The sequence below is a fragment of the Notechis scutatus genome, chromosome 6 (assembly GCF_049901735.1).
Source record: "Notechis scutatus isolate UNSWTSFEM ecotype Mainland chromosome 6, rNotScu1.2, whole genome shotgun sequence".
NCBI lineage: Eukaryota > Metazoa > Chordata > Lepidosauria > Squamata > Elapidae > Notechis > Notechis scutatus.
The window spans coordinates 20534460-20560410 of record NC_142014.1 but is presented as its reverse complement, the minus strand read 5'-3'; the positions used below and the strand labels follow the sequence as shown (position 1 = coordinate 20560410).

General features: G+C 40.9%; 1 protein-coding gene across 1 annotated transcript; it reads left to right on the top strand.

The window, feature by feature from the left end:
• Positions 1–1961: 1961 nt before the first annotated feature.
• On the top strand, positions 1962–25363 carry TTLL12 (tubulin tyrosine ligase like 12). The gene is made up of 14 exons (XM_026677622.2): positions 1962–2099; positions 8051–8223; positions 10452–10650; positions 11324–11483; positions 12928–13061; positions 14533–14609; positions 16018–16134; positions 16240–16434; positions 18251–18362; positions 20341–20492; positions 20590–20671; positions 21325–21393; positions 22517–22655; positions 24703–25363. Exons 1-14 carry the CDS (start codon positions 1980–1982, stop codon positions 24852–24854), a joined length of 1881 nt encoding a protein of 626 aa, XP_026533407.1. The 5' UTR covers positions 1962–1979; the 3' UTR covers positions 24855–25363.
• The last annotated feature ends 588 nt before the right edge of the window (positions 25364–25951 follow it).

Below are 25951 nucleotides of genomic sequence, written 5' to 3'. Positions count from 1 at the left end.
TCTGCCTCCTGAGTCCCAGCTGATCGGCTGGGTCTCCTTTTGTTGCCTTGCACAGGAGAACGGAGCTGGAAAGCAGGTTAGCGGGGTGGGGACGGAATGGGATTTTGCAGTATCCTTCCCCTGCCATGCTCACCAAGCCATGCCCACCAAGCCATGCCCAAAGAACCGGTAGTAAAAAAAATTAAATCCCATCACCAATACAGAACATTCCACGTCAAATAGAATAGAATAGAATAGAATAGAATAGAATAGAATAGAAACAGAACAGAATAGAATAGAATAGAATAGAATAGAAACAGAACAGAACTAGAACAGGAATGGAATGGAATGGAATGGAATGGAATGGAATGGAATAGAATAGAATAGAATAGAATAGAATAGAATAGAATAGAATAAGAACAGGAATGGAATAGAATAGAATAGAATAGGAATAGAATAGAACAGAACAGAACTAGAACAGGAATAGAATATAACAGAATAGAATAGAAACAACAGAACTAGAACAGAACTAGAAATAGAATAGAATAGAATAGAATAGGAATAGAAACAGAACAGAACTAGAACCGGAATAGAAACAGAAATAGAATAGAATAGAATAGAAATAGAATAGAAACAGAACAGAACTAGAACAGAACTAGAACAAGAATAGGATAGAAAGAATAGAATAGATAGAATAGAAACAGAACAGAACTAGAACCGGAATAGAAACAGAACTAGAATAGAATAGAATAGAATAGAAACAGAACAGAACTAGAACCGGAATAAAAACAGAACTAGAATAGAATAGAACAGAAACAGAATAGAAACAGAACAGAACTAGAATAGAATAGAAAGAATAGAATAGAATAGAATAGAATAGAAACAGAACTAGAACAGGAATAGAAACAGAACTAGAACTAGAACAGGAATAGGATAGAATAGAATAGAAACAGAAACAGAACAGTACTAGAACAGGAATAGAAACAGAACTAGAACAGGAATAGAACAGGAATAGAATAGAATAGAAACGAAACGAAACAAAATAGAAACAGAACAGAACTAGAACAAGAATAGAATAGAATAGAAAGAATAGAATAGAATAGAAGGAATAGAATAGAAACAGAACAGAACTAGAACAAGAATAGAATAGAAAGAATAGAATAGAATAGAAAGAATCGAATAGAATAGAAAGAATCGAATAGAAACATAATAGAAAGAACAGAACTAGAACAAGAATCGAATAGAAAGAACAGAATAGAAAGAATATAGAAAGAATAGAATAGAAAGAATAGAATAGAAAGAATAGAATAGAAACAGAATAGAAACAGAACAGAACTAGAACAAGAATAGAATAGAATAGAATAGAATAGAATAGAATAGAATAGAATAGAATTCTTTATTGGCTAAGAGTGATTGGACACACAAGGAATTTGTCTTGGAGTAAATACCCTCAGTATACATAAAAGAAAATAATCCGTTTCCTCTCTTTTATCTCCACAGTCAATTTACGTACAGAATTGGAGAAATGATAGTATGCCACCAGAGGAAAATGTGATTTAAAAAGATACCCATTCCAGGTTTTCCGTGCCGGCACACTCTAGTATCTCACACGGCCACCAACTTCAGCTCTTGGACCCCCGGCTCTGCCACCACCCCTCTCTGCTCCACAATCTCTTTTAAAAGCAGGTTCGTCCCTCAATTGCCTCCCAGCTGCTTTGAAGAGATTCGGCTAAAGCCCCCATGAGGGATCCGGCGGGACACAAATCGGGCCGCTGCCGAAGGAGGTGTTGCAAAAGAAAGGAGGGCGCATTGGGCCCCAAGGAGTCCGGAGGCGCCGCCGCAGGTCCCGGAAAAGGGCTGCTGGGAGAGGCTCCCCATGAGAAGGTCCCGGCGCATCTGCACCGCAAGGGCGAGCCCAGGCTGCTCCTTTAAGGCTCCGCCCGCCCACCCGTCTGGGCCGCGGCCAGAGACAGAGCGGGCGAAGGAGGCTGAGCGGCGGCATGGCGGCAGGCGACAATGACGCGTATCTGGAGTTCGTGGCCTTGCACAGGCCCGCGCTCAGCGCCTCCGCGGTGCCTCAGCGCTACTGGCCCGGCCTGTGGCGAAAGCTGGAAAATGAGGTGGGTGCCGGTGAGGGGGGGGGGGGACTCTGGGGTTCGCTTCCCCCGGGAGCCGAAGAACCGGCGGGACTTGGGGGGCCTGAAATCTCGGGAGGCCCGCCGAGTTCCTCCGACGAAAGGCGCGCTGGAGACCGGGGCCAAAGCGGGGAGTCCGGCAGGAAGAAGAAGGTCTTTGCGCTGTAACGGCTCTGGAAGTTGAGGGAGGGGGAAAAAAAAGCTGCTGCGCCCGGGAACCTTCGACCACTAGCCCCTTTTGGGGTTAATAATGTTGGCTCCGCTTCCCCCTCTTTCTTCTCAGGGAACTTTAAACCATGCGGAGATTTTACTTTCGTTGGTGACGCTCATAAAAGGAGCGAAAAGTCCCAAGAATGGAGAGGAAACCCAGGTGTTTGGACTCTGCAAATGTCTCCAAACCCTTGTGGTGCAATGGATGAGAGAAATCCTGCCCTTCTGGCTAACTGGATGAGGTTGCTTGGCACAGGTGGATAGTTAGTTGCTTGAGCAACAGGTTGGCTCAAAGAAAAAGGATGACTAGGAGACAAAAAAAATAGAATAGACTAGGATAGGATAGGAATAGGAATAGAAGAATAATAGAGTTGAGTTGAGTTGAGTTGAATTCTTTATTGGCCAAGTGTGATTGGGCACACAAGAAATTTGGTGCTCTTAGTGTACATAAAAGAAAAGATACATTCGCCAAGAATCAAGAATCATAAGGTCAACACTTTAAAAAAATCAGATCAGTTTTCATTACTAAACCAACTGTGGTGGTTGTAACTATTTAATGGTGTCTGTCTCTTGGCAAGTGCTCTCCCAGCTACCCACAGCTTTTTTTCAATTGCATGTTGAACTTTGTATCAGATTTGATATTATCTTTGCTTGCCTTTTCTTCTTTTTCCACTAACCATTTCTAGCACTGTTGTCTTCTCCAATGAATTTGCACGCCTGACATTGCCAAAATAAAATCAGCTGTAGTCTTACGAATTTAGCTTCTAAATTCAATTCACAGAAATTAAATTAAAATTAAATTAAATTCACAGAATTTAACTTCTGTGTAAGGTTTTTATATGATTTAACACCTCTCTGGCTGTCCATGGCACATGCAGTAATGTACACCAACATCACAGTTCAAAAGCATCAATTCTTTTTAGTGCCCAACTTTACACCCATACATAATTATACAGAAGGCTATTGCTCTAACTAACCTGCTTTTTATATTTAAATCAATCTCTTTGCTATTCCAGGTCTTATTTATGTTAACCATTGTAGAGCAGCCTAAGGTTATGCTGCATTGATTTTGGGAGTAGAACTGCCATCGTGAACAAATTTGGATTCAAGAAAGATAAATTCTTGAACTAATTCAGTTTCCTCCTTGTTGATTTTAAATGTCTCATGTCCACCTCCAACTGTTATCGTTATCTTTGTTTTTTTTTATGTTAAGGCTCAATCCTACTTTTTCACCTTCCTCCTTGATTTTCTATATCGTTTTTTCCAGGTCTTTCTTATTTTCAGCCAATAATGCTGAATCATTTGTGTGCCTCAAATTATTTATGGTTCTTCCCCCAGTCTTCAGTCTAAGACCAGGCAGTTAAAGATCTAATTTTCACAGGACCACTTTAGCATACAGATGGAACAAAAAAGGTGATAAAATACATCCCTGTCTAACTCCCTTACTGATTTTGGACCAGTCTGTGTCACTATTGCTTCCTGATTAGACCTGATGAGTTGGGACACCAAGATCATGCAAATCTACCCATAGCTCATTGTGTTCTACCCAGTCAAAAGCTTTACTATAATTGATAAAGCACATACAAAGATTATTTTGATATTCACAAGCCTTTTCCATAATCCATCTAATATTGGCAATATGATCTCAAGTGCCAAGCCCCTTTCTAAAGCCAGCTTGTACATCAGCTAACTTGATCAATGATATTCTGTAGCCTCTGTTTAATGATTGTTAACAGAATCTTGCTTACATGAGAAATCAAAGCATTTGAGCAGTCTCCGTCATTGCCTTTCTTTACTAATAGGATAAAAACATCTTTTCCAGTCCTAAGGCTGTTGACATGTAGTCCATACCTCTTGATATAGGGCAGTGATGATGTTAACTGGCACTAGTCTTAGTAATTCCACAGATATCCCATCAATACCTGGGACTTTCCAGTTCAGCAATTTCTCCATGGCCCACTCTACTACCGTGTTTCAAGATATTTGGTTCTTTATTAATTTGGTTGTCATCATTACCATCTTGATGGTACATGAAACTGCTATAGAGTCCTTTCGTACATTCTTTTCACCTGTTCTTGATCTTGTGCTGGTCACTTAATGCATTCCCATTGTGGTCTTTAATAGTTCCTTGCCGTGCCGAAAATCTCATCATTTTCACTAAGCAAACATGATCTTAGTTGTCCCTTCCTATTATGTTTCTTTCAAACGTTGACACTGTTCTTCCCACTGTCTACTTTTGTCTTTCCTAACTTCACATTGGAAAATTGCATTCAGCTTTTTAACTTTATCCTTATTACCTTTGACTTTGGCCGCCTTTCGCTGATCAGCTATTTTGATGGTGTTGTCAGATAGTCACTTGTTTCTGTTTGCTTTTTGGCATGATATATAACTTTCCAGCAATTTTATGATGTTACTTTGGATCTCTTGCTGCTGTTCATTTGAGTCTTTTCCTTCTAAATTCAGTAGCTCAAACCTCTTCTTAAGTTCTATGGCACATAGGTTAGATGTTGTTCACATTGAATTTTGGAGAGATATTACCTTTTTTTTACCTTGCACACTTTAAGCTTAAATTTATCCTCTAATAGATGATGGTCTGAGCTACAGTCAGCACCAGGAAGTGTCTTAATGCAACTAAAGCTTTTCAGCATTGTTGACATAAAAATGAAGTCTGCCTGATTTCAATGTTGTCCATTTGGTGCTGTCCACGTGCATAAAATTTGTTTGTATTACATAAGCCACATGTTGATTATGCTGAGATGTTTTTCCTGGCAAAGTTGCACTAGACGATTGCTAACTTCATTCCATTCACCAAGCCCAAACTTGCCTACTATTCTTGCAAAATCTCCTTGGCCTACCTTTGCACTGAAATGGCCCATAATATACCAAAGATCCTTTTTTGATATTTGCTTAAGAGCACATTGAAGCTCACTGTAAACAAGTTTTAATTTCGTAATCATTCGAATCTACAGTGGGTGGGGTAGATTTGTAGTATGGTGAAGTTCAATGGCTTGCTTTGAATATGGATAGATATTATATGATTGCTGTATATTCTGTGACTCTCAACATATTTAGCTACTTATTTGCTTATTATGCAGAATGCAACTCCCTTTCGCCTGATACCATTTCCAGAAAATTAAAGTTGTCTGATTTGAACTGACCACTGCCTGTAACTCACTGATGCCAAGGATGTCTATGTTAGCTCTAATAATTTCTCTAAACCAGCAGTCACCAACTGGTGGTCCACGAGAAAATTTGGATGGTCCGCAGAAAAAATATTTGCATTTTTTATACTGCACTAAATCAGGGGTCCTCAAACTATGGCCCCTGGGCAGGATACATGCAATGAATGCTTGTGTTGCTGCAGAGAGTCTCCCCCTTCGGGGTTTTTTTTTTGTACAGGTCAAAGAGGGGGCAGAAATTCCGACTTGGGGTCTGCTTCAGCCTCCTGGTCTGGGGCTTTGGGCAAAGGCTGGAGGGAAGTGCCACCAGTGGTGAAGAGCTGGAGGGCCTTGTTCCAGTGAGGCTGCATCATGTCCTGGAACCGGCTGACCATCACATCCCGCTGAGCCTCCAGGCACCGGGACCTGGCCTTGCACTCCCACAGGTCTTCCCTCCCTTATGCTCATAGTCCTCAGTGAGGTGCTTCTGCTGTGCCCCCTTCTCGGTCAGATCCAATTTGAACAGAGCCAGCTGTTTTGCCAACTCTTTCTCGTGGGGGCTGCTTAGCTCCAACAACTGCTTCCTGTTGGGGCCCTAAGGAGCCCGGGCAGGCGAGGAGTGGCTGGAAGGGGAGGGGTGAGTAGAGGCTGGTGAGGCACCCCTTCACGTGAGTGACATCGAGTTGGCCGCACTCATCCAGTCAGATGTCCACCTAGCCACGCCCACCCAGCCGGTCATAGGCAGATCATACTAGTGGTCCGCAGGGTTTAAAATTATGAATTTAGTGGTCCCTGAGGTCAGAAAGGTTGGTGACCCCTGCTCTAAAAGACCAAATGTAAGGCAGAACTAAAGTAAGATTTCTTTATTATGCCACAGTTTCCCACAAGAGGACTGGGTAAAGCAGTGAATTCAATTCAGAGTACAAATTTAGACTCAATAAAACAAGCATGTCTCTTTCCAAGATTGAACAGCTACAGCAAATGCTTCCCCAGTTCTGTGATCCCAGAAAAAGATGTAGCTGCTTTAATGAATCCCATGCAAATGCTGTTGGGGTATTTTGAAGTACAGGTAGTCCTTGAGTTACAACCATTCCTTTAGTGGTGGTTTAATGATACTGAAAAAAGTGGCTTAATGACCGATTTTCACATGACCATTGCAGCCTCCCCATGGTCACATGATCAAAATTCAGACACTTGGCAACTGACATGTATTTATGTCAGTTGTAATGTCCCAGAGTCATGTGAACTTTTATGACATTCTAATAAGCAAAATTAATGGGGAAGACAGATTCAATTAACAGCTGTGTTATTAACCAAACAACTGCAGTGATTCACTTAACAATTATGGCAAGAAAGGTCATAAAATGGGGCAAAACTCAATGTCTTGCTTAGCAATAGAAATCTTGGGCTTAATTGTCATGTTGAGAACTACCTGTAATTGTGGCTGTGCTGGGTTGTGGGGAGGAAGGGTAGAATAAAGAAAGCAGATAATTAAAAGCACCCTGGAAGCCTTGTCCAAACAGTTAAATCTTTTAACAAAGAAGTTCACTAAGCCGAAACGTGATACTGCTGTAATTTTATGCAATGCTTGTGAGACTGAGCTATTTTTCTATCCAAAATCTATATTGTCTCATTGATTTTGTGGGAAGTGGAGCAATTAGATACGCATAGTGAGTCATAGATTGAACCGAAGTTCAATCATTACCACTTTGGGTCTCTGCAGTCATGCAGCCATCTTAGGTTGGATGCTTTTTTTCCAAAAATAGATAGACAACATCACCACCAGATGGATTTGTAACTGGCTGACAAATCACACTCAGCATATAGTCCTCAATGGAACTATATTTACATGGAAGGAAGGAAGCAGTGGGGTATCCCATGGTTCCTTTTTAGGCCCAGTATTCTTCAACATCTTCATAAACAATCTAGATGAGGGAATAGAAGTGGAACTCATCACATTTGCAGATGATGCTAAACTGACAGGAATAGCCAACACTCCAGAAGATAGGCTTAAGATACAAATGGATCTTGACAGACTTGAACACTGGACCCTATCCAACAAAATAAAATTTAATTTTTATGATTCAGAAATATCCAGACAAACAACATTCAAACTAATTTGCATCTCATAATAAGGTATTTAAAGACCTGTGTTCTGACAGATGAGCACAACTCAAAACTCACTGATGATGCCTCCTCGAATGGTGACGAAATATTTGCAACCAGGTTGCCAAGCTCGGAGCTCAAACCAACATCCTCTTTTCTATTATTGTTATTATTACTGTTTAAAAAATATATGCCACCTAGTTCCTTAACAGCAAGGCAGAGGTCGTTTGCCATTGTCTTCTTCTAAGAAGATATTTTGATATCCACTTGTATTCCACAACCTAGTATTTCCTAATGAATATCCCCCTCAAGTACTAGCTAGGTCAGATATTGCTTAGCTTTTCTGAGATTAGACAAGTTTGGTTGGTGCTCCTGCCTGCTCTAATGCTTTGACTTAAAATGATATTTAACAATTTGTGCTGTTTCCTCTTCAGTTGTCAATATCTTTGGTTACAATTCTAGGTCTTCGATGCTGGTGAATATTTTGGGATAATGCAGGTGGAAGAAGCAGATGAACAAAGAGGTAACGAAGAAACAGGGGAGGAACTAAAAATGAAATCCAATCTTGGCAATGAACCTTGTTACAAAGTGATAGTCACAAATGAAAATGGCCTTCAGGCATCAAGTTGTGATAGGTGAGTTATTGCTTGAGTTATTGCTTGAAAATACTTTGAAATTTTGTGATGTTTACAAAGTATTTCCAGGATCAGGATTCCCGTGAGTTTCCCGGCTTAATGGGGGAAGGAGAAGACCAAGGGCAAGCTGGTTCTAATTCACATCCTTAACGTCACCTCAGGATCAGAGGTGGTATTCAGCAGGTTCTGACCAGTTCTGGAGAACGGGTAACGGAAATTTTGAATAGTTCAGGAAACTGGCAAATACCACCTCTGACTGCCCCTCCCCTATCTATTCTCTGCTTCCCGAGTCCCAGCTTAATTTGGTCTTCTTTGGTTGTTCTGCACAGGAGAACGGAGCTGGAAAGCAGGTTAGTGGGGTGGGGAGGGAATGGGGATTTTACAGTATCCTTCCCCTGCCACGCCCACCAAGCCACACCCACCAAGCCACGCCCACAGAACCTGTAGTAAAAAAAAAATTGAATCCCCTCACTGCTCAGAATGTGTGTCTTTGTGACCACAACGAAAAAAACACACATCCCCTTTGAATATCCACACACGTTGCCATTTTGCTGCAAACTTATAGCAGCACGAATGCCGGGACAGGACATGCAAGCCGAATGCATTCAGCTGTCACATCATTTTGACGTATGTTTTCAAATGTTTCTTGCAATATTTTGCTTGAAGCTAAACTTCAGAATTGTAACGCTGGTGATCAAAGCTTTTAATGGTTTAATGCCAGTTATTAACTCTTTAAGAGAACATTTCCCCTACTGTTAAGATTGGGAAATTAGGTAGGTGCCTCAGTTTTCCACAGTTGTGAGAGATCCAAGATGTATGGTGTGGGAGAGGATCTTCTCAGTCATTGCACCAAATGATCCCAATACTCTTTTTCTTGGAGATTGGTGCCAGTATATTTGTTCTTACTGCATTTTGTTATTAATTTACTTGGCTTTAATTTTATTTTGGGGTGGGGTTTTTTTTTGTAACATGCAATAAGGTCCTCTGAATTTTAGATGGACTAGTAATTATTTTAAATATCAATAAAAGTAAATAAATACATAAAATGTTAACCTAAGTGGGATTGTTCATAATAAAAAGAAAAAAGAAAGCAGGGTTCATCAGGAAAAGTGTTATTTCCGTTATGGGTATGTAGGTTTTGTAACAAAATGGATGTTATGCCAAAGTATTCAGAGAAAGAATTTATAGGAAGGCAGCATCTGAAGGGCTGAATTTTGTGGACGAAGACTTCTTTTGATTATTGGAAGTGGAAAGCCAAATGAATGGAAGCAACGGGTCATAATTTAGGGTATGTAGAATAAAAAAAATGAGGGCAGAGACATGGTGTATTTGGAAAGGGAAGCAACTTTATTTCATAGCAAGTCAAATATAGAAAATACTTTTCTACTTGAAATTGCTTCTTCTGTAAACCACATTTAGACGTTGTGCTCACAATAGGAATACATTGAAATTCTGATTTGGGGAGTTATAGATTAGATAAGTTCATTATCATTGAAATGCTATATACTAAATGTGTGAAAGTTAAAAAAGTTGAGGCTATATTTTTATTCTACTGCACTGAAAAAAGTTGCAAGTTAATGGGTTTTTTCCTTATTTTTTTCCCTTATCTTCTTTTTCCCTCCCCCATTCCCCTATTATCTTTGTTTCATTTCATTACTGTATAGTATGATAACTTTAATAAAATTATATACACGGAATATGGGAAGACAGGCTGTCCTCGACTTACAACAGTTCATGGAGTGAACGTTGAAAGTTACGACAGTACTGAAAACAGTGACTTTTTGTCAATTTTTCATATTTACAACCAGTGCAGCCTCCACATCTTCACATGATCAAAATTCAGACACCTTGCACGGGTTCATATTTATGGCGGTTGCAGTGTCCCAGGCTCATGTGAAGGGGACTTGTGCAACCTTCTGACAAGCGAAGCCAGTGGAGAAGCCAGTTTCTCCTAACAACCATGTTACTAATTTAACCATTGCGGTGACTTGCTTAACAACTGTGGCAAGAAAGATCATCAAATGAGGCAAAACTCACTTAACAACTGTCTCATTTAGTGATAGAAATATTGGGCTCACTTGTGATCGTAAGCCAAGGATTACCTGTAGTTGAAGTAAAAAAGGAATAAAAAATAAACTTCCTCATCTTTTGTTTTGCTTTTAGACTTATACCACTGCAGAAATTTATGTTCTGGGAACTTTATGTTTAACATATTTTTGTCTTCCAAGCATTTTTCTTATTGATCACGCCTGGACATACCGTGTGGAACATGCCCGCCAACAGCTTATGCAGGTTCCTGGCCTGCTTCACAGAATGGCCAATTTGATGGGAATAGACTTCCATGGAGAGGTTCCAGATGAGGCAGTGGTCAACCAAGTGTTAGAAGAAATGTGGAAATACAACCAGACTTATCAGCTGTCATGTGGGGTATGGTCATACGAGAGTGATTGAAGCTGTTAAAGATCTCTAGCTTTGGTGTGTTGTAAGTCAACTATCTTAACCTTCAAGGGAGTTCAAAGCTATATTGGAAAGCCAAAACATTCTAAAAAAGGCAGTAACATTTTTTTTATATTCTTGCCAAGAAAAGTACAAGTGTATGCTAGAATTTGCAGCAAAAATTCAAATCCAGAAAGCATACACAGATGACTGATTCAGCAGGATTCATTAACTTCTTTATATACATAGTAACATATTAAGTAAAGTTTACAATACCAACAGTAGATTCGTCCAATGTGGTAGTTACAGTCAAAACACAAGCAAACTTCAGAGCTCAGAGCAGATAGTTTCAGTTTCAGAGCTGAGAGCACAGAGTTAAGCCACGCCCAGATTCCTTCCAGCCTCAGACCCAATTCAGCTCCCATTGGCTGACTTTGTTACCCATGTCTTTGCCAGTTCATGAATATTATGACAGTATATGTTCATGTAGTCATCAGAAATCACATTTAACTTGAGACTTGATTGTAATTTTAAAAATTGTTGAGATGATTAGGAAAGGAAGTATTTTTTTAAAAATGAAATGTAATAGAAGTACATTGTGCTGCCATGGTATATTAAGGTAACTTATTATTCATGCATCCTTGCTTTTTTATTTTTTTAACAGACAGCTGAGGAGAAAGTCCCAGTTTGGTACATTATGGATGAATTTGGATCCCGTATCCAGCATTCAGACGAGCCCACTTTTGCAACAGCACCGTTATTTTACATGCCACAGCAAATTGCTTTTACTATTCTCTGGCCCTTAAGAGACCTTGAGAATGGTGGTAAGTATGTCTGGGTTCCCTTTCTGCTTTTGGAGTAGGATAAAAGTTCAATCATATCAACTGCATGTAAATTCAACATTGATTCTTTGAAAGCTGGACAGGGAATGCATTTTATGGCCTTCCTTCAAAGCACTGCTATTGTCGTTGAAATCTGTATTGGAAGGAAAATGGAGATCATATTTGTATGTGTGTTTATAGTCCTAATCCCACACCACATACTTTCTTAAAAATATACAAAACTCAAAAAAATATATATATCCTGGCATCAAATCCAAAATGGGTATCAAACTGAATTTCTTCGAGGGCCGGATCAGCATTGTTCTCGATGGGCCGGCCGGGGGGGGGCTGGGAGAAGGGATGGATGCCTCTGCAGCACTTTGCCAGCCAAAGAGGGGTACAGGGCCACCCCCCGTTTTGGCTGTGGGCCGATACTTTGCTATTTCCAGACCGGCCCCATGGGCAGATTTAAGCACCCCACAGGCTGGATCCATCCCATGGGCCTTGAGTTTGACACCCCTGAAGACCTCACATTCACCTGCTTCCAGAAGGTGGTTAAAGTCAAGCTAAGCTGTAGTGGGAGGCCATTCCAGAGGTCTGGTGCAGCTACAAAAAAGCAGTGTCTCTATCTCTTGGTTCCCCAGTACCTCCCCAAAGTGGAGAACCACCAGTTGCTTTTCCTGGCAGCTGCAACATTTAATTCCAACATTTTTTCTCTGAAAAGAATATCCCCCACTAAACCAAGATGCAGGTGATAAGGTTTTGCTCTGCTAGTAGATTTGGGGTGATGTTTAAGTCATTGTTCTCAATTGTTCAAAACAGGCAATAGCAACATATCACCTTCTTCACCTCCATCCCCAAAATTGTATTGTTGAAATGCAGAATGCATCACCAGGAATGCATTTTGGAAACAAAGAATTGTGAGTTCAGTTCAGTTCTGGAATTCACAAGAATTTTTTTTCCCCGTTCCGTCTTCTACAACCTCAAATAGATGCCTATTCTATCAGCCAGGTTTTGGGGAGAATCCCAGAAGTCTGCTCTTTTGTCTACTTCTATCATTCAGTGCAGGGACGCAGTGGCTAAGATGCTGAACTTGTCAATCAGAAAGGTTGGCGGTTCGAATCCCTAGTACCGTGTAATGGAGTGAGCTCCCATTACTTGTCCCAGCTTCTGCCAACCTAGCAGTTCGAAAGCATGTAAAAATGCAAATAGAAAAATAGGGACCCCTTTGGTGTGAAGGTAACAGCGTTCCGTGCGCCTTTGGCATTTAGTCATGCTGGCCACATGACCACAGAGACGTCTTCCGACAGCTCTGGCTCTTCGGCTTTGTAACGGAGATGAGCACCTCCCCCTAGAGTCAGAAACTACTAGAATGTATGTGCGAGGGGAACCTTTACCTTTATCATTCAATGCAGATTTTGAATATTTTCCATTTTTTCCTTTGCAGAAGAAGTAACCCGGGATTACGCCTATGGGGAAACTGATTGTTTAATTAGAAAATGTCGGCTGCTGCCGTGGAGATCCAGTGAGCTGCCCAATATCAGTTGTTTTATCACTGAACCCTCAGATGATCACTATCAGGTGCATTTTTAAAAAAATAAGAAAAGATAGTTAATTCATCTAATTTACCTAGAGACCCACCAGAGCTTCATTTTAGGAAGCTCATGGTGACTTTTCATCTGGAGGTAAGATACAGACATTTTTTGTGGTTTCATACATTCCATTCTTTTAATTAACAAAGAAAGAAGGTAGTAGCAAGCTATCTCTGAAAATCTAGTCAAAGAAAACTGCAGAGACTAGCCTAAGCAGCTATCAGGAATCAACATTGACTTGAAGGCACAATATGTGTGTGTGTGTGCTCTCACGCACGCACGCACGCACACACAAACATTCATATACACTATATTGAATAGCATTGTGGATGATTTAAAAAAATAATTTAGGAAGGAACTGTAAATTTAATACCATCATCGCTTTAAAGGAACCATGTCTTTTTCGGACTTCCACAAAAATGGAAAGATGCAGCTGCTTTCATAAACTGGCTTACTAGAGCTAATTTGATTACTGTGACTCCCAAACCAAAGAACATTGTTCTGAGGAAATTATGAAATGTTCTTTATAAGGACAATGAAGAACAGAGGAACCTGGCAACACAGGAGCAATAGAGATATGAGGGAGGGGAGGGGAGGAGAGGAGAGGGAGAGTCAGGGGAGGCTATAATTCTGCCTTGCAATCATCAGAGAAATTTGTGAATTTTCTCCTCACAGCAACAGCAATCGAGCTGTGGCAAGGACGGCCAGGGAGATCAAAATAAAGTCTCTATAGGACTATAATAATTATAACACCAAATGTATATAATAAATCTCTTCCCAGAGACAGTAATACAGTTACTGAAATGAACAAGGTGACTACTAGACAACAGCATGGGGTTTGTTAAAAACATATTGTGCCAAACAAACCTTATTTCCTCCTTTGATAAATTGGCTAAATTTGTGTATCAGGAAAATATTGTGAATATAATATATGTCGACTTCAGTAAGGCATGTGATAAAAATAGACCACTTCTTGGTAAAATAGAACTATGTGAGATAGACAGTACCACCACCAGATGGATTCACAGTTAACTGACTAACCGCACTCAACACATAGTCCTTAATCTACATGGAGGGAAGAATGCAGCAGGATACCAATAGTATTGGGTCCAATAACCTTCAACATCTTCATAAATGATCTAGATGAGAAGATAGACCCATTTCCCCAGGCATAAGTCCTGTTCTGGATGATATGGTGTTGGAGACTGAAAATTGTCCTTAACAAGCATGGTAAATGTAGTGTAAACATGGGACAATATTTTTTGAATCAAAGCCGTGTTCTTTGGTTATTTGTTGGGTAGCTTTAATTGTAGCCGGCTCCTTTTCTGACCACATCACCCTTTTTTGCCCAGTAGGCTACAAAGTGAACAGATTGTTCATGCTGACATTCAGAAGTGATTGCTTGCAAAGGATAACATGAAATTAAAACTAATGGGGTTCTATATCTGTATGCATTTTAGGCTATATTAACTGAAAACAAAGAAAAACTGCCTGCTTCAATAAAGCTTCCCATTTATGAGAAGAATAAAATCTTCAAGTACGTATTTCCAAATGTTTTTTGCTTTCTAGATAAGCATCTAACTGGCATGGTTATGTTTAAGCAATTAAAGCAGCTTTTCAAAGAATGTTAGATTCCGTTTTGTCTAATTATTTGGGGATCATGGTGACTTTTGTAGATTCTAATTAATCCTTTTTCTTATGGAATGGGGAAATCAGTGAGATACAGAGACGCAGAAATCAGGAATGTTATTCTTAAAATGTTGCAACAATGAATTTGTGTGGGAGCACACAAAGAAAAGATGACAGAACAGGTAGAAAAATATATTACTGTGAAAGTAATCAAAAGAAAAAGAGGCATTGGTGTGTCCATTCCTCAAGAAGCTGCCACTGAACCCCCTCCCATTCTAAACAATTTCGTCCAGTCTCCCACCTGCCCTTTTTAGGGAAGGTGTTTGAGAAGGCAGTTGCATTGCAACTTCAGAGGATCCTGGAGTGAAATAGATTTAATGGATCCTTTTCGGTTAGGTTTCAGCATTGGTCACATTCATGGATGATCTCTGGCAAGAGCGGAATAGAGGTGTTGGGTGCATCCATACTGGCTCTCAGCAGCTTCCCTTTAGCCCTGACAGGCCTCCCTTATTTGAATAGTGTTACATTACCCTTCTCTCCTTGTAATGTTTAGCTTTTATATATACTGTTTTATATTTTAAAAGTTTATTGTACATAACGGTACTTCCCAGAATCCCTGTTTGAGGGAGATGAGCAGTTCAAAAATGTGAAAAATAAACAAGCTAACACGAGAGGTGGTACTCTTACATGACTCTTCAGTGACTTGTATAGTCTTCCAAACAGTTTTCAAGCCCCTTTTGAAGTGCTCATATTAATTTAAATTGCCTGAAATAAAATTATTGAAAAAAACATTTCCCATATGTCTGCCCAACTGCTAATATTACATGGTTTAGACAGCAACTCAGAAGGATTGACAATTACCTGTGATGGCGAACCTATGGCATGCATGCTGGAAATGGCATGCAGAGTCATCCCTGCCATCAGGCGAGCCGTCGCCCCAGCTCAGTTCCACTGTACATGCGTGTGCGTCTCCCGCCGGCCAGCTGATTTTCGGATATCTGTGCGGGGGAGGGGCACATGCGGGAGACGTGCACATGCGTAGGAGCACAGGAGGAGTGGGAGTGCAGAGGGGTCCCACGTGCATGCGCAGGGGTCGGAGAGGGTGGGGGTTGCATGTGCATTATGGGTGCAGGCATGCGTGCCCATGCGCTTGCACGCACACACACACTTTCGGCACGCGATGACAAAAAAGTTAGCCATCACTGACGTATACAAATTACTTTCCACAATAGAATAGAAATATTTCTCAGGACTGTCAGGCATGTTACAACTCTTGAATTGCTGTTTGTCTCTGTCTCCCCAATCTTTCTGTTCAGAGTTTACACCGATCTCCAGCAGGTACGTCAGAACCTGAGTCACCCCCGTTTTGAGTTTACGGACTTGGAACAAGAAGCTGATATCCTCTACATCTTCTCCCACTTCAAAGATTACAGGTTACACAGCTATTTCCCTGCAAGTAACGATTATTTTTAACCTATTCGGTATCTATATATTTGACTAAGGCGTCCCCTGTGCTAAATGCCTTCCTGCTCTTTCAGAAAACTAAGTGAAGAAAAACCTCACGTGATGGTGAATCAGTTTCCATGTGAAAATCTCCTGACCGTGAAGGATTGCCTGGCCTCCATTTCAAGAAGAGTTGGGGATTCAGAAGGGCCAAAATGGCTGCCTCGTACTTTCAATCTTTGTACAGAACTGCCACAGTTCATCAGTTTCTTTCAGCAGCGCGAAAGCAGGTACAGAGTAGCTACGTGTTTTCAACTTCCCTAATGTTACTGTTCATTCTTACTTTGTAGATGTCAGAGAGAGAGAAATAAAAGGAATCTTTATGACACCTCCAGGAATATTCATTTTTCCTAGAGATGGGAGGCGGGATAATGCCTCGTTCTATGTGATGGCTCTGAAGTTTTCCATTTTTATAACATGGACAGAAAATTAAATATAGATATATTTTACCTACCTGCCCACATACATACATACATACACCTAATTGTTGCCTATAGAGAAAACAAGTCCATCACAAAACTTACTAGAACTCAAGTTTCTTATTGACTCAGGCTCTGTTACCTTGTGTTAGACCAGGGGTGTCAAACTGGCGGCCCACAGGCCAGATGTGTCACATGCAGTCCACAGCCACCCCATGTTGTGGTTTGCTGGCAGCTTGTACAGATGGCAGTGGAATCGGACAGTGGGGAAGAACAGGGACCAGTCTGGGGAGGACTCGGACGAGGGTCCTGCGTCTGATACAAAGATGGGGCCAGGACCATCTGGGAGTTATGTGCCGACTCCGGAGCCTCTGGAGTCTGGCAGCAGCAAGGCAGAGGAACAAGGGGAGCCTGTTCCCAGTGCATGCGTGCACAGAGCTGCCAGAAAGCAAGAGCAGCTAAGACAAAAGGGGAGACTCGGGACCTAAAGCTTGGAGGTGATTGCCCCTCCCCTAAGGTATAAAGGAGGTGCAAAGGTAGAGAAACCTTTGCAGGAAGCAAAGTCGTTCACTCTGTTCGGATTAAACCTTGAAGCTCTGTGTGGACTTTGCACTTCGCTTGGCTTTTTACAGTTAATTTGGCACTTTAGTTGTTGGCAGCAATTCAAAGGAGATAAAGGTGGGTGCTTATCTCGATGGACTGTTTGGGACTCATTAGGGGCTGGGAATTTCCAGTGTTGAAATAAAACAAGAGTTGTTTGGACCAAGCGTGTGTTTAATTATGGTCTCAGGAAGCCTTGGACAGAACACCACAGCTTTGCAAATGAGAAAAACGTTGTGAAACGTCACGTAACGGCAATGTGACATGAGTTTGACACCCGTGTGTTAGACAATAGCCCTCTTCACATATCTCCAGTTGAACGTGACTAGCATGAGGAGGCCTCTCCCTTTCGGTCAGATATGTTGACGTTACTATAAATTGATGGGAATTCATGGGCACAGCAGAATCATGAGTTGGTATCAACAGCTTGAAGCTTCCAGATGAGTAGGATTCCAGTTCACGTGAAAACATTCAAATAACAAAATGATATTTCTGTTACAGGCTCTTCATCTTGTAATTATGATGATTACTAGCCCACTGGTGAATTTATTGCATTTATTTAGATTTGTATGTATGTGTTTATAGGTATGTATTTAGATTTATACTGTGCCTTTCATTCAGGAGCTCAAAAGAGCTTTCCCCATTCCAATTTCCCATATGGTAGATTGGACCTAGAGAGTGACTAATTGTCCTGGCCCAACACCTAAATCAGGGGTCCCCAAACTTGGCAACTTTAAGACTGGTGGACTTCAGCTCCCAGAATTCCAGTGAAGCTGGCTGAGGAATTTTGGGAATTGAAGTCCACAAGTCTTAAAGTTACCGTGTTTAGAGGCCTCTGACCTAAACCCACGTGCCATGCTGATTGTCTACATGTATAGGAATAATTTGGGTTTCTTAATAAAAGGATTGGAATTAAATAAAACAAACATTAAACTTGTGACACCGTGATACAAAGTTGATCTGAGGAAAAGACGCTTGCCTTCAAGCCCTAAACGCAGTGCTCTTTCTTCTGTGGATTCTAATCTAGAGGAAAAGACAATCATTGGATCTGCAAACCATGGAATCTGGCCAGAAGTCTGGACACTCACATCACCAAGAACCTTAACAATGTCATCAGGCAGAGGGAGAGCATCCCTAAGGTCAGAACGAAAGACATTTTGCCAAAAAGAAAAAAGAAAAAAGGTTGCTATTTTATTGGAAAAGTCTGAAGCAAGTTTTCTTTTTTCCCCTTTACTCCTTTCTTTTGGGGTTGCTTCAACTTTCTGCAACGTCACAGTGTGTGAAGCATTATGCTTTTTTTTTCATAGCACAAGCCACCTCTTTCTGATTTCAGGACAATAAAGGGATTTTGAAGTCTGGCAGTTTTTCATTCCTTACCCTCTTCTCTAAAGAATTTTCAGCGCACTCTCTTCCAAAACACGTCATTCCTTTTTCAGTATAAATGACTGAAGTCCTCGACTTATCAACCGTTCATTTAGTGAGCATTTGAAGTTACAATGGCACTGAAAAAAAATCACTTAACGGTTTTCACGCTTTGCAACCATTGCAACATCTCCATGGTCACGTGATTAAAAAATTGGGCACTTGGCAACTGGCATGTATTTATGACGGTTGCAGCATCATGTGATCACAACTTGTAACCCTCCCCAGCAACAAGCAAAGTCAATGGGGGAAGTCAAATTTGCTTAACTGTGGCAGAAAAGATTGTAAAATAGGGCACCCATCACTTAACTGCCTCGCTTAGCAACATAGATGTTGGACTCAATTACAACCTTTCTTGTCAGAGTTGTTAAGTGAATCACTGCGGTTGTTAAGTTAGTAACATGGTTGTTACGTGAATCTGGCTTGCCCGTTGACTTGTCGGAAAAGCATAAAAGGTGATCATATGATCCTGGGACACTGCCACCATCCTAAATAAATACCAGTTGCCAAACATTCGAATTTTGATGACATGGCCAAGGGGATGCTTTCACACAGTAAGTGTGAAACTTTGAACGGCCACTAAATGAATGGTTGTAAGTCAAGGACTACCTGTGTTAAGTAGATGCCAGTGGTGGGATTCAAAAATTTTTTACTACCGGTTCTGTGGGCGTGGCTTGGTGGACGTGGTGTGGCTTAGTGGGCATGGCTTGGTGGGTGTGGCAGGGGAAGGATACTGCAAAATCCCCATTCCCTCCTCACCCCACTAACCTGCTTTCCAGCTCCGTTCTCCTGTGCAGGGCAACCAAAGAAGAGCTGCCAATCAGCTAGGACTTGGAAGGCAGAGAATAGACGGGGGCAGGGCCAGTCAGAGGTGATATTTGCCGGTTCTCTGAACTACTCAAAATTTCCGCTACCGGTTCTCCAGAACCAGTCAGAACCTGCTGCATACCACCTCTGGGATCATTAGATATTGATTACTCAGCATAATATATATTTTTAATATGAGGGGTAGACATACAATAGTAATGACAAATATTCCACAAATGTATAGATGCCATCAATTTTTCTCTTTATCTTCCCAAATTCTATTGTTTTTTTTATTATTCTGGGAAGTTGACACAGTTTAGCTATTTAGAGCAGGGGTCCCCAACCGCCGGTCCGCGGACCGGTGCCGGGCCGCGAACAAGCCTTACCGGGCCGCTGGTTGCTGGGCGCCGCCATCTTTTTGGTAAAAGCGCTTCTGGTGAGCTTTTCCGGGTAGAAAGCTCACCGAAGCGCTGTTTCGTCATAAAAGATGGCGGCGCCAGCGCTCGTGAGCTTTTCCGGGTAGAAAGCCATTTCTACCCGAAAAGCTCACCAGAAGCGCTGGCGCCGCCATCTTTTATGACAAACAGCGCTCCGTGACGCCACCGGAAGCGCCTTTCGTCATAAAAGATGGCGGCGCCCAGTTGACGCCGTACCGGCCGCGGCGCCCAGCTGATGTCGGAACCGGGCGCGGCGTCGAAAAGGTTGGGGATCCCTGATTTAGAGAGTTTCAAGTTTCTCATCTTTCAAATTGCCATGTTTTAAATTTCTTTAGAGCTATCTTGTTTTGAAGAGTTGGTTCAAAATTATAAGCTATCTTGCATGCCCAAGATTGGCTGTGTTCCAAGCAAAATTATTTCTACCTTTTTAAAACAATTTCTGCTCTTTTAGGTAGTGTCTAAATATATTGAAAATCCGGTATTGTTTCATCTTGAAGATGTGGGACTGGTTAAATTTGATATTCGATATATCGTGCTGCTGAGATCAGTTAAGCCACTCAAACTGCATGTCTACGATGTATTTTGGCTCCGGTTCTCAAATAGGTAATCATCATCTTCTACAGTGGTATTACACTTGTGGGATTTCTGAATTTCATAAACTAACTTTGTGTCCCTGTCTGGTTTTTTCCTCCTCTTTAAGGCCATTTTCACTTGATGATTTAGACGATTATGAGAAGCATTTTACTGTTATGAATTACGCCCCTGAGATACCTTTAAAGCAAGTGAGTAAATGATAAAGGAAAATGAGGAGTTACCTTCAAACTGTGGTGACGTTAGTATATCAGCATGCATATCAGGTTGAAGGTGTGGCTGTAGGACTAGATCAGCCAGGACTGCTTCTGAGCAGCTCTTTGGAAGATAAAACATATCTAAATTTAAAATATTGTCCAGAAATATCCATAGTGCTGCCTTTACTTCTTAGAAGATACAAATGTGTAAAATACCTACCAAAACTTTTTAAAAAATATTCCAGGAATTGTAGTTTGTATTGTTTCTCTTAACACAACAGTCTGGATTGATGTTTGAGTGAATGAATATTCTAAATAATTTTTAGTACATGTTCCAAGAAAAACTTGTTTGAGGCACAGTGCAGTTAGTCTGTAATGAGCCAGCCAAATGTTATGATGAAAAGAAGTCTGATTAAGCAAGCTAAGTTTCTTTTCCTTAATCTTTGGATAATCCGACAAAATTAATAACATTGGGTAAGCATTTCAAAATCAGCCGTGAGACTCAAATACTTGAAATACTAGCTGTTCTTTGTAGGTCTTTCAGGTTTTTATAGAACAACCAGTGGGGAAAGAAGAAATTCTACCTCAGAAAGTTAAAATAAAAGCAAGGGAGAAATATATATAATCAAATCGTTTTTTATTTGCAGATGCATTATAATGAATTTATCCCACTTTTTGAGAAGCAGTACTCAGAATATTCTTGGAAAACTGTTGAAGTAAGTCGCTCCTGATTTAATTTTTATCACCTTGCTTCCATTTGCTGTTATAAATCACTTAAAATCTAGTTTGAATTAAAAAAATAAAAATTTAAAAAGTAATAAAAAATAAGCAAAAGTTAACTTTTAATTATTATTTCAACTTTAAAGCACGAGAGGGAGCATAAGTCCAATTTTAAAAGAAGGGACTCAAATGATGCTGTATTGAAAAGATCCTTTAAAAAATTAATTTAAATTTAAAGAAAGACGGATCCCTAGGCTACAAAATTAGAAAAAAAAGGCTAAAAAATAAGACCATACCTTAAAACTGCAAGGAAAAAAACAGTCTTTTTTTTTAAACGTCAAAAGTCAGCTGGCAGGTATATATGTGATCCTGTGATGCTGCAGCTGTTTCAAATAGATTCTGGTTGCCAAGCACCTGGAATCATGACTGTGTGACTGCAGGGAACCTGTGGTGCTCACAAGTGCAAGGACCAGTCAGAACTTCAGATAGTTGCTAAATGAACGGTCATAAGACAAGGGCTACAGGTACTACTTATTTAGTGCCATCATAAGTTTGGATAGTTGCTAAACGAATGGTCAAATAAACAAGGACTGCCTGTATTGCCCCAAATAGATCCACTCTTTTGTTTGTACAGTTTGGAGTAATAATACCCATTAAGTTTCGCTCCGTATGTACAGGATCTCATTGATTCAATGGCTTCCCAAGTGGAGATGTTATTGCTACCCTACACTGTCCGTACAGTTTTAAAGGAAACTATCTTTTTAAATCTAAAACAGTTTTATTAATAAATTTGGGGGGGGGGAGAGAAGAGGAGGTTAATGATGCACATACAAAAAAAAAAAAAAACCCACAGGATGGGCTGTCTCTTGCTTCAAATACCCTCGACTTCAGCATTAGCCGAAGTTTTGGGTTCCAGCTCTCCTAATCCCCACTTTGCATGCTGGTTGGAGCTCTCGGGAAACCTTTTAGGAGAAGTTCATATCAAGGATGTTGGTAGCTTGCCCTTTTGCGAAAGCAAACGCACAGACACCTTCAAGTCATGTTTTAACCGCTCTTGGTTTTTGAAAATGGAAGAGTGCCCAGGTGCATCAACCTCTGCATTTTCTTGTTTGTCCTTAGGAAGACATCTTTAAGGCATTTGTTGAGTTATTCCGAGCAGTTTGTGCCAAACCAGCACCTCTTGGCATCTGCGATTATCCGTCTTCACGAGCTGTCTATGCCATTGACCTGATGCTGAAATGGGAATCATCTGGGAACGGTGAGTCTTAGCGCCTGTTTCATTCTCCTCACAGACAGTTTGGGGAATCTTCTGAAACTCAACAAAGTCTCCAATAAAAATAAAGCTGGACTATAATCCCAACCATCTGGGAGAGAGTTTTATCCCCATTATTAGTAAGTGGTATAGTATTGTATAAGGTATAATGGACATGGTGGCTCAGTGACTAAGACGCTGAGCTTGTCGATCAGAAAGGTCAGCAGTTCGGTGGTTCAAATCCCTAGCACCACGTAATGGAGTGAGCTCCCATTTACTTGTCCCAGCTTCTGCCAACCTAGCAGTTCGAAAGCATGCAAAAAATGCAAGTACAAAAATAGGGACCACCTTGGTGGGAAGATCACAGCGTTCCGTGTGCCTTCAGCGTTTAGTCATGCCGGCCACATGACCACGGAGACATCTTCGGACAGTGCTGCCTCTTTGGCTTTGTAACAGAGATGAACACCGCCCCCTAGAGCTGGAAACGACTAGCACATATGTGTGAGGGGAACAAAATCCTTTGTGATTATCTTTTTATGGGATTTGGTAGCCTGTGTTTTTTTGCCCCCTCCGCCAAAAAGCTGCTTTTAAGTTTTCTTTTGGCATGGCATCACATTGCAAAAGGAATTGGTTAGATATTGGTCCCAGCCATGATTTTAAAATATACATGATTTTTTCATATACATTTTTGTTCATAAAGTGTGACATTTTTGGAATACAGTTTCTTTAAACTGAGCTAAAAGTTTAATGTAAAAGGTTGCATGTGGAAATAATGTTTTCTTTGATCTTTGGAAGTACCTTTGCAGCGAACAGCATAGAAAGGAACTGCAAGAACTGCCCAGCACTCTTTCTCTTAGGCATAAAAATAAAGCACCCCAGTTGACTGGCACTGTGGATGTAGAAGTGCTTCAAATTTGAGCCCTGGGTAGTTGTTTCAAGCTTAAAGCACTTCTAGCAGCTATTTTCTAAGATGTCAGAGAAATTCTTACTTCTTAACTATCTCAGCCTTCCTATACAGGTAGTCCTTGACTTATGACCACAATTGAGCCCAATATTTCTGATGTTAAGCAAGACATTTGTTTAAGTGAGTTTTGCCCCATTTTACGATCTTTCTTGCCCCGGTTCAAATGAACCCAAATTGTTAAATGAATCGGCCTTCTCCCTTTGCTTGTCAGAAAGTCGCAAAAGGGGATCCATGTAACCTTGAGACACAGCAACGGTCGTCAATATGAACCAGTTGCCAAGCATTTGAATTTTGATCACATGACCATGGGGATGCTGCAAAGGCCAGAACTGTGGAAAAGGGTCATAAGTCACATTTTTCAGTGCCATGGTAACTTTGAACGGTCTCTAAACGAACAATTGTTAAGTCGAGGACTACCTGTAAGGTGACTCATGGAAGTAGCCATTGTGGGTGTTAAATATTAGGGCTACTGCAATTTAGAGAAGGGCATTTTCTGTTCCAGGAGAAGTGGAAATGGAGGGGAAAGGATTCCTTTTGCAGCGCTGAGACCGGGGGGGGGCTGGAGGAAAATCGATCGGGGGCCTTCCTCCTCAGTGAATTTCAGAGATAGGCTTCATCTTCTGGTGACCGGGCCGTTTCCGATCAGGGCAGGGGTGTCAAACTCAATTTCATTGAGGGCCGCATCAGGGTTGTGCTTGATCTCAGAGGGCGGGGTGGTTGTGGACAGAGTGGGTGTGGCCAGCATGACATCACTTGTTTCGGGGGGGGGGCTCTGTCAGGGAAAACGGGCTTCCGAGCTCCATTTTCGGCTCCGATGGCCTCCTGCAATCTTCTGCCAGTGAAGAGAGAGCTCGGAGGAGGCCACGTGCGGCCTTTTCCAGCTCCGTTTTCCCTGGCTAAGGCACCGCGAGCCGGTCTTTTGCTGTTTCCAGGCCGGCCCTGCAGGCCAGATCTAAGCACCCTGCAGGCCGGATCTGGCCCCCGAGTCTTGAGTTTGACACCCCTGGATTAGGGCCAGTTTCTGCTTGCTTTTGTTTTCTTTTTTTTTTATAATTCACCTGGTATTTTTTTTACTTATCTGTCTTCTAGGGAAGCAACATATGCAACCCCAGATTCTAGAGGTCAATTTCAACCCTGATTGTGAAAGAGCATGCAAATATCATCCAACATTCTTCAACGATGTTTTCTGTACTCTGTTTTTGGATGAGACCGACAGCTGCCATGTGACTTCTATCGTTTAGGTCCACATAGCATAATTTACTATTTAAGAAGGGTATATTTCAGTTCTATGAGCTGCTTGTGCAAATATTTTTCCTATAGTGTCTGTCAGAACAAAAAATGTCCCTGGCGTCATATAGAATATATGCGTAATTTACATGCAATAAGTAGTTTGCTTTTGAGCATGTTTGCATCAGTCTGCTGAATTTGTCAATTTAACAAAGGATGCTTTTACATATATTGAAGATCACTGAGGTTTAGTTGCAAATTGATTTCAATTTTGCTATAATTAACATGTTTGTTTTTCCTGTGGAAGTGTATCTGTACAGCATTTTTCAGCCTGCTTTGCTTTCTTGATATAATGCATTTGACGTAGTTGAAGCCGTTATTTTATCCAACAGAATTATGTTCTCACCTTCCTTTTAAGATGCTTTGCTTTAAATAACAATATGAAACAATCATTTCAAAAGCTTCCGCTGGCTCATGTGACCAGTGAGATTTCGATTTTTTTTAATAAACAATTATCAGCTAAGTGTGAATACTTTTACTTTGATGTCACATCCAACAGTTGAATTTCAAGATAAAGGTGCTGTAGGAAAAGCCGAAGGTGGTTCTTTGTACCACAGATGTTTTTTTGAGATGTTTCCATTAGGATGAATGATTCTAACTATTGAATTACCAATGCCAATCTCTTTTTTTATTTTGAAATATTAAATATACACATTTCTACCCATTAGCTTTTAATTAATACCAATAAGAGCCAGTTCTTTTCATGTTCTTTATACTTGTTTCAGGACCTTTCTAGGAAGTTAAAAAAAAGACATGTGAACATGCTTGGGCTGCTTTGCAATTGGTAAAACACAGATTCTTTAAACTCTGAATTATTTTAGGATCTTTTTCTCCCCCAAAAGATTCTTTCTTCTATCCAGGACACACATTTCACCACTCAGAATAACTTTCCTAAGAAGATGGTTTAAATCCTGTTTAATTTATCGTAATTGGGGTCTGGGTTTAATAACTGAACTCCTATAGGAGCTGTGCCAACTTCTTGCCTTCAAAACAGTTCGTGACAGCTGGCATATATTGGGTATCTTTACCAAAGAGAGGGTTATTGTTTAAC

Bases quoted from the DNA above. Each gene is read 5' to 3' on its own strand.
- TTLL12 (XM_026677622.2), top strand. From the start codon at position 1,980: ATGGCGGCAGGCGACAATGACGCGTATCTGGAGTTCGTGGCCTTGCAC. The intron at 2,100-8,050 runs GTGGGTGCCGGT...TTACAATTCTAG, and splicing joins GGCGAAAGCTGGAAAATGAG to GTCTTCGATGCTGGTGAATA. The intron at 11,484-12,927 runs GTAAGTATGTCT...TTTCCTTTGCAG, and splicing joins AAGAGACCTTGAGAATGGTG to AAGAAGTAACCCGGGATTAC.